General features: G+C 44.6%; 1 protein-coding gene across 1 annotated transcript; it reads left to right on the top strand.

Moving 5' to 3' along the window:
• The first annotated feature begins 388 nt into the window (after nucleotides 1-388).
• CD164 (CD164 molecule) lies at nucleotides 389-8,546 on the top strand. Its single transcript, XM_021553782.3, has 4 exons — nucleotides 389-567; nucleotides 3,041-3,232; nucleotides 4,360-4,440; nucleotides 5,413-8,546. The coding sequence occupies exons 1-4, from the start codon at nucleotides 480-482 to the stop codon at nucleotides 5,571-5,573; spliced, it is 522 nt and encodes a 173-aa protein (XP_021409457.3). The 5' UTR covers nucleotides 389-479; the 3' UTR covers nucleotides 5,574-8,546.
• Nucleotides 8,547-9,403: the final 857 nt, after the last annotated feature.

The raw sequence follows: 9,403 nt of genomic DNA, 5'->3' as shown, positions 1-9,403 counted from the left end.
GGAGCATCTCTGTCCCCACCGCCCGGTGCGACCCCCGCAAGCGACAGCGCCCGCCCAGCGCGGCTCCGCGGGGCCCGCTCGGACCGCGTGGCCGCCGCCCGCGCGCGGGAAACGCGAGCCCGCGCGCCCCTGCCCCGCCCGGCCCCCAGCCAATGAGCACACCCAGCGGGGAGGGGGCGGGACCTTGGTGGTGACGTTGCGGCGCGTGACGCGCGGGAAAAGCTCCCTCCCGGAGGCGCGGCGGGGTCACGTGGGGGAGCGGTGCTGCGCTGCGGACCGTTCCATTACCCGCCGACTGCGGGGGGGGGGGCAGGAGGAAGCCGGGCGAAACCACAAGGCCGCCGCGGGCGGGGGCGGGGCCAGCTCGGGGCGCTCCGTGACGTGCGGCGGCGCGGGGCGGCGGCAGCGGGACGGAGCGGGCAGGGAAGTGCCGAGCCGGAGCGGGAGCCGCAGCCCCCTCGTTTCACCGCACCGCCGCCATGGGCCGCACACTTGCATTTGCGTTCCGCCTCGCCGTCGTGGCGTGCTGCCTCTGCGGGCTGGCCGCGGAGTCACCGCCGGCCAACGGTGAGTGATTCGCGCCCTCCCCCTGCTTGCCGCCGGGAGCTGCTGACGGGGCAGCCCCGCCCCGTGCCCGGCGCTGCGGGGGGCGAGGCGGGCTCCGCGCACCGCGCCCGGCGGGGCTGTCCGTGTGTGCGCGCCCGCTGCCCGACCCTCGGCGGGCGGCGGGCCGGGAGCGCCGCGGGGCGAGACCCGCCGGGACCCGCCCTGCGCCCCCCGGCGCTCGCTCGGCCGCCGCCGCTTCCTGCGCGCCGCGGCCCGCCGAGCGTTTGAGCCGCGCTCCTGCTTGTGCCGGTCCGGGACCCGTTATCCCGTGCTATCGCCCCTTCTTGCTGCTTCCGGCACCCTTGGAACGGGTCTGGGAGCGGGCTGCCTCGGCGCGGCCGTGTCGCTCTGGCCCTGCTGCCGCGTGTTCCTTGTCCCGCTGGGAGCCCCGCGCTTTGCCCCCAGTTCCTCACGGCTCGGGCCCTGCGGGCTGTTTGCGGGGCCGAGAACCGCGAAATGTGACGCGAGCCCCAAAACGCGGCGACAGCAACAAAAAAGAAGACAAAAACTTGTCTGGAAGCGCTTCGGCGTTCCCTGGCCGCATTCCGTAGTGGCGCTGGCTGCAGCCGAGGGTGGCGCTGCCCGGTCCCCGCTGCTCCAGCCCGCGGGGATCTCCTCAGCCCTGCCCCGCCGCGGGACGCCCTGCGGCAGCGGCAGCGGCAGCCGGGCTGCTCCGGGGCTGCTCCGGCAGGGCTTAGCGCGCCGCTCCGCTGCCACGGGAGAGGGCGCTGTTGGGCCGGCAGGCCAGACCCTCCGGTGGTTCCTGCTTCCTCCTCGACTGTCACGGGAGTACCCGAGCTTATCCTGTGCCATAGCCAGTACAGCGGGTTTATCCTGGGAGCAAACCTCAGCTTGGCTAGGCTGAAAAGCTGAGTTGCTGGTATCAGAGTATTTTTTTTTCAGTGATGGAGAGAGTTGGGGAACTTGCTGTTTTCCCATGTAAAAGACCCCAACAGAGCTTTCACACCAGGAGGTGTCATTAGGACAACGTCTGAGACCCTGACACAGATTCTGAAGTTAACAGCTCATTGATAAAAATGCCTCCTCATCCTTTACTCTTGCAAATCGGATCCTTCCCCAAATTAGTCTGGAAAGGCTGTTCTTGAAACTAAATCAGAAGTCCTAGTGTACCGTGTATAAATTGAATTGGCTCTACCGACTGTCTTCCTGTCTTAACAGACGTACTGTGCTAAATTTTCCACATACCAGTGAGCAGTCTACAGGAGTGAAGGTTGTTCATTAGTCACAGGCCATTGTGTGTGCTGTGAGCATTCCTCTGCTGTATATCCACCATAATTGACTGACTTCTTCCCCCCCCCGCCCCCGGAATCTGTTATCGAGAAACAGTCATAAAGCTCTTGAAGTGCTTTGGGTGCTGCCTTCCTAAAAGGAATAGGGCTTCTGTTGTACACCTCACTGATGCAACCTCAAAAAGGTCTTTCTGTATCTTCTTATGTGAAAGGGAAGAAATAGTGCCAGCCTTTCTGACCTGATCCTGCCATAACCAAGAGAAGGGCCATGTGGATTAGGTTTACTTCAGATTGTCAGAATTCTGAAGTTAGATAATGTAGTTGTAGTTGTTACTTGAGAAGTAAATGAGCGCGCTGCCTGCCAGAGATCTGTGGATAGCAGCATTCCTTTAATGGAGAAAAGTGAAAGGTCACCCCTAGGTGCCTGGAGTGGGTGGATATGATGTGAAATGTGCTGGAGAGCATGCAACAGAAGGAGTTGTGGGTTGTATGTGGGTTTGCTGAGTATGATGGCTGTATGAGTAAGTCTCAATTAAAACTAATGTGGTAAAACTGTAAATTTTGAGAAAATCTTACTTGATCCAGTTAGTGGATGTGTTGTGGTGGTTTTAAGGTAACAGTGTTTGACCTGAGATTGACGTAAAAAGGCAGCTGGACTGGTTAGGTTGCTGGCTTCTGCTGTGATCAAAATACAAACAGATTGACTTTTTTCCTGCTCTCCTTTTTATATGTGTGTACATTAATTTCTCCAGGTTCTTGTCATTATTTCCCATACTTTGATTGCTTTCTGCTGTATTTATAGCTTGCTGCATTACCAAAAGCTCAGGTTCAGTCTCAGTTGCAGTGAGGTTAGGAAGCAGTGCTCTCTACCTAGCGTTCTCCTATGTAAAGAATGCAGTTTCTGCTTGGACACTAGGGTTCTTCTCACTCTGGTTTGCTTTGAGGAATCTTGAGTTGCCAGTTGAACACTGGCTTGGTTGGGCTGCCTGTGATAAGATTTTCACGTATTCACTCATTCAGCTTTTGGTGTTAGTATAATGGATTCAGAAGCTTTGTAATTTCAAGCTAAAACTATTGTAGAACTCAGTACTGTATGAATTCCTAAAGCTATGCTGTCTGATGTTGTTTTTTTTGGTTGTTTTTTAGTTCAATACAATCTCTAACGTAACTTTATTTTTTCATAGCTTCCACAGTTTCTCCTCCTACCAGTGTTACTGCGCCCAATGTCACTGTAACACCTACTTCCAGTGTCACTGTAACACCCACCAATGCCACCACGGAGTCTTCCAATGCGACCACAGCATCTTCCAATGCTACCACGGCGTCTTCCAATGCTACCACGGCCAGTACTTCCACCACAGCTCATACTACTATAGGTAATACGGAAACATTGAACTCAGAATGGCAGGAGACTGGGAAATGGTGAATAACGTGAAAGACAGGCTTCTTCCAAAATTCACTGTAGTAGCTTGGCTACTAAAAATCTGATGTGCAGAATGCATTAAAGGTTATAAGGTTTGGAAGAAGTGGATTTTAGAATACTCTTTAGTTATGTTGGCAGGAAGCATTTTTGGTGTTAAAAATTGGCTCCGTGGTAATTGAATTAGTAATTGCCACTAATTATGAATTCTTAGGAGCTTGGAGGTTTATTTTACTTTTTTTTCCAAAATTTCTCTGCCATCTTTACGGTGAAATTATTTTTTAAAAAGTCACCTAATCTTTAAAAACTTGCTGATCAAGGGAGCTGGGAGGTAACAAGTTGGTACTTGATTAGGCTCAGAGCGGCCTAATGTACAGTAGGATGATTAGCTTTGAGTAAACCCACAGATGCTGACACTTGTCCCAGGAACACAGTGGAATACTGATCAATTTTTAGTAATACTAATCTTTAGGGGAGGGGGGAGAGGTCAGAGACCCAGCTTAGGTGGCTTGATGATGAAAGTTTTTAGGAGACAGTTTCATTTTAGGTGAGTGGTTTTATTCCAGTGATAGCATTCACAGTGTTTTGAGGACAGGAGAAGAAAGAGTGTATGTCTCCTGTCTAGAGGTATTGGATTAGGAACTATTTTAGTACAATTAATGCTAGCTGATTCTAAATTAAAGTTTCTAAATGAAACTGATACTAAATGAAAGTTTAATGAAAGTATTTTACCTTGATACAGATTCTCAGTTGTCTTGAAGCAGATCTCTCAATTCTTCACATACCAGCATTTATATGAGTGCTTGAAAGAAAAGTAATTTTGTCTGAACAAACAATCATTGATCTGTGGAGTACCTTGAAGTATTTGGGTAACAGTAGTATGCAAGTTTGAAAATAACCCTTGTTGCAGAAACTTGGCTTAATGCCATGCAGCTCACCACCTAAATTGTGTGGTATACAGACTGAGGGCAAAAGTTATCCTTGTTAAAGCAAAACAGGAAAAATAATTTGTATAGGAACGTCAGTGCTTGCAAACTTTGCTTTGGAGTTTATGGTGTGTACGTACTGTCTTCTCTCAAACAGCCAATGTCACCAATGCAACTACTCATGCTCCTCCACCTAAAACTACCGTGACTTCAGCCACCTCGACAGCCACTACTGCAGGTAACACTACAACTGCCAAAATTCAAGCATTAACTACTTAGAAATTAATTACTTAGACATCAGTGTTACTTTAAGAGTGTTAGTTGAAAGACTCACCAAGTGACACTATTGGAGTAATATTAGTGTATCTGGTGTTGCACTTCTAACTTCATGGCAAATCTAATTTTTGATGTATGCAAGTAGCCTGAGAAATAGAGCTTATTAGTGAGATTTAAAAAGTCAGAAACATGTTGGTCAAATGTGATCAGCTGGATGATTTTAATAATGTGGTTGGAAGTCCCTTGTTAACTCCCCTGTCTTTGGGAGGTGGTATTTTGTTTTTGCAGCATAATAATGGGTTGGGGTTGTTTTTGTTTTTGTTAAATGAAATTGTTCTACAGTGACAGGAATAAGCTGAAGTATTTTATTTCCAAGTCAGTCCTAAGTATGTAATTTCATGAAAAGGTCTCACAAAGCAAAGCCCTTTAAAACTACCCATCAGCAGATGGCTGTTATTTCCAGACTTGTATTTGTGACTTCGGCTGTTTTTTTAAGCCTAATTCTTGGGTCAAAGTACAGTAGATGGAAGATAACAATTTATGTTAAATTTAAGCAAAAAAAAAGTTAGAGCAAGGAGCAGCGACTGGAAAGTATGTCTTGAATGTGGGCATATCAATAATATACTCTATGTATAGGAGGAAGGCTTTGGCTTTTTGAAGTACAAATAAAGTCCAGCTGTGTATTGCTGAATTTTGAGGTCCAGAGCAGTTGGTCTATAAAAAGCTCTAGCCTTGTACAAACAGCATTTAATCAGAATCTCATTACCAGTTACCTAAATTCAGATGCTGGCATGGCTTCACTTTTGATTCTTTTTTGTTTTCTTATTGGTGTTTTGATGTTTTGAGTACACTTAATACAAGGAATCCAGCACTAAAATCTGTAGAACTGTTGTGAGCATTGTGCACTTACAGTTTCTAATTTGGTGTTTAACAGGTTCAAATACTACTGTGGCTCCTGTACCTTTTCCACGCAAATCTACGTTTGATGCTGCGAGTTTCATAGGTGGAATTGTCCTTGTTCTGGGTCTGCAGGCTGTTCTTTTCTTTCTGTACAAATTCTGCAGATCTAAAGACCGAAATTACCACACACTTTAGGACCTGCCCCTTGGTAATGGACTAATAGCCCAACACCTGTAGTTCACTGAACCAAAATATTTTCTGTTGCTCGTGGAAGACAGCAGTTCACAATATCCTTTAAATCTCTAAAAGAAGACTTCAAATGAATATTTTTGCAACATTATACTTGGCAGGAGAAGTGATGTGAATCTCTTCAACAGGATTACTTGCAATATGCTGCATGGGTTCTAATGGCTGTTTTATTTTCCTTTAGTGGCTGCTGATGTGGGACTTTTCTTGATAACGCCAAATGTAGAATGTTCAGAGATTCTCATTCAGTGGCAACACTGTCCAGTAGGCAATCTTAAATTTACTTTTTCTGAAGGCTAATATAAACATCTGATACAGTATCCCTTCAGTTTTATCAAGATGTGAATTATTGGTGACTGATTTCAGGGAGTGAAATACCATTTGTAGTAGTTTATGGCTCTTATAGTGTGTTGCTAGAAAGATGGGCAAAAATGTAGAATTAGATAATGTCTTAACAGAATAGCATAACCCTTTTTTTTTTTACACAATAATAAAAGTTGCCTCATAAAATACTTCATTCCAAACAGAATTCTTATGCCATTTCAAATTAATGTTGAGGGTGGATGTAGGAATAATCCTTCTAATGGGAAAGTAAGTATTAGTGCCTTAAAAGACTAAATTTTCAGTAGGCTGTAAGCATGTCCCAGCTATATCAAAGATAAATAATACTCTTAAGGATTTACTTTACATAGGAATATAGAATACATGTGACTTGAGCATTCCAGTTTTAAAAAAATTAATAACTGAGGGAAAAATTTCCCTAATAACTAAGGGACAGAATAACTGTCCCTTAGTGATTTTGTTTTAGAGTGAGGAGTACGGTACAGCGATGTTCAGCCACAAACCAAAGCTTTGCTTGTTTACCTTTTGTTCTGGCCTACAAAGACCAACCATAAAATTAGTGATATAATTCAGTTCACTCCCTGTATAAAAAGGCAACAGCTCACATTTATACTTGAAATACTGATGTTTGCAAAATCCTGATGTTTTTGTTATTCAAACGGTTCTTAAACTTGTTGCTAATAATTTCAGGAGCTTGAGTTGTTGTTGTTTTTCTTTATTGCCCTCCTCTACGTCTGCTTGCTGAGGGAACAGTTAAGGGTCATTCAGAGGATCTGCTGGTTTGATCCTAGTCAGGATTGCTGTAATCCTGGGACCGCAGGCTACACCTTTTTTCTGTCCCTTCTCCCCTTCCTGGCTTCAGGTTCCTGCCACCCTGCAGTGAACTGGTTAAGGAAATTATTCAGCCAAATAGTTCAGGGTTTGTTTTTTTTTTTTTCCCCTTGGCTGGATGAGCCATGTGATCTGAGTATCAAAGGTACATCATCTCCAACACAGACTGATTTGAGCACCTGTGAAAATAAACCCACAGGAAAAATGGAAGGAGAGATAAAATCAAGTGGTGGAGGTAGCACATAATACATAGCTTCTGATGATATCCCCTGATCATCAGTTTTGGGATAATCCGTAGTACTGTCTTACTAGCTCTGACTTGACTGGAATTGGGCACCCAATACAAAAATAGCATTGATAACAGATAATAGTCATAGCAGTGGGACTTGAATTATGGAGCAAATTAAGTGCATTTCAGTTGGAAACTTGAGGTGTACAGTGTTGCTTTCTTGTGTTCTTCTAGTTTGAATGGCATTGTTTCTATTGTGCTGCATAGAAAACTCAAATTGCTACAAAGTGCAGCGGTTACTCGCCAGTACTGTATCTTTGAGTTCATTAGCTTTTGGTTTTCTAAACAAAAATAAGACAATCAGCTCAGGTTTATGAAAACAGCAGTGAGCAGCCAGTTTTCAGCAACAGTATGTGTGTGAGTTAGGGGGTATATCCTTGGCCTTATTCTGAAATCACTTAAATATGTCCTTTCCCTATCTAAAAACTATTTTCGTACATTTATTTGTTTAGGAGAAATCCATGAGCTTGTATTCTGTGCTTTGAAGTGAAAAAAATACTCTTTTGAAATATGACAGTTTGCTTTCAGCTCAGCAAAGTAAACTATACCTAGTATACAACTTTTGGCCTCAAAGGGCTCTTTTAGGAAACTTGCAGAAAAGTCCTAGAGAACACTTCATAGCATGGAAAACATTGCCACAAAAAAGTTGTTCTGTAAAATGTTGCTGAAGTGCTTATTCATGAGCTTTGCTAATCCTGATTTAGGTTGATGATAAAGTATGCTGGTAAAGCAAACTAAAAATAATGTTTAAAGTGCCTTAAAATTGCTTACTTGTTTGCCTCAAATGTTGTTTTAAAGGGTAGAAGGGATACCTTGCCTTAGTTACTAAATTTGTTGTGGTGCCAGCAATTGCTATTTTCCAAGACTTTAGGAAACCCAGGATCACTGGCATGTACAAATGTCTATCTGAAAAACTCAAGTTTGTGCTGTATCAATTTAGTCACGTTCTGGAAGGCCTGCACTATACACCTCTTGCTTATTAGCCTTGCCTGCAAGGTGTAATTCCACAGTTCAGAGTTGTGGCTTGAATTGTTTCCCTTTTGGTTGTTTGGGGGGAGGGGAGGCTTGGTTATACATCTTCACCATGTGCTTGGCTGCCTCACTGTCAAAAATAATTACTCCTTTGTGAAATGCAGTATCAGCTGATGTGTGCTGTGTACTAGCAAAAAACCTGAAGTAACAACTTGCAGTTTTTCTTGGCCTTGTGTTTTGAAGTGGAAGGTAGCTCATAGATCTGTAGCTGTACTTGCCCCTAAATCAGTTTTAGGCACTGAATTGTAGTGACTCTTCAAGTTATCTGGCTTTTTCTTGAAGCCAACTTGTGGAAATATCAAGCTGTTACCTTAAGAATGTTCTCTGCAAGTGTTGCTGTAAAAGTTTGTATCTTGTCTTCAGTGGAAGAAAACTGAAGCAGTTGTAATCGCAAAACCAAATTGATAAATAAAATCTGTTGAATGGAATTTTACCTGTGAACTTTCTTTAATGTGAGCAATCCCCAAAAGGAATGTCTGCTTGGTGACTCAGAGATGAGCTGTTTCCCATGGGAATTGAGAAATACTAAGGGAAATAGGAAGAATGCAAAAAAAAAAAAAAAAAAAAAAAAAAACCAAAAAAAAACCCCAAAAAAATCAATAACAACAATATTAGCTTTGTATTTAACAGTACTGATTCAGATTTAGAATTATCTCTAAAAGGATTTTCATTCAGGTCATGTTTTTCCATGTTAGCTTAATTCTTGTTTTCTGCTGAAAGCCAAAGAGGAGCAACTTATGCATTGTGTTAACACTTGTAACAACATGTGAGGCTTAATACTCCACTTTCTAAGCAAAGTTTGTAATACTGGATGTCAGGTGGAAGAGGGGCTGCTGTCTGTGTTTGCACAGAGGCTGTTAGAACTTTCATGAAAAAGGTACTGCTCTGAGCCATATTTCTTTTCTGATTGCATAGAACCATGGAGTGGTTGTGATTGGCAGGGAGGATCACCTAGTTTCAGCTCCCCTGCCCTGGGCAGGAGCACCTTCTACTAGACCAGGGTGCTCTAAGGCCAGCTTGGATAAAGCTTTAACATTTCCAGGGATGGGGTATCTACAGCTGCTCTAAGCAACCTCTAGACTCACTCCTGCAGATCTGATGGATGTAGTGCTTGAGGTAGGTTCTCACAGGAGCAGGTTGGAGAGCAAGAATCACCTTCCATGACCTGCTGATCACATTTCCCTGGATGCACCCTAGGACACAGTTGTTATTCAGGGCTGTGAGTGCACATTGCCAGCTCGTGTTGGGCTTCTCATTGACCAAAACATCCAAGTCCTTCTGCTCA

This window comes from Lonchura striata, chromosome 3 (assembly GCF_050655825.1).
Source record: "Lonchura striata isolate lonStrDom1 chromosome 3, ASM5065582v1, whole genome shotgun sequence".
Taxonomy (NCBI): domain Eukaryota; kingdom Metazoa; phylum Chordata; class Aves; order Passeriformes; family Estrildidae; genus Lonchura; species Lonchura striata.
Note: the sequence above shows the minus strand (reverse complement) of the source record. Positions and strands in the feature narration are given on the sequence as shown.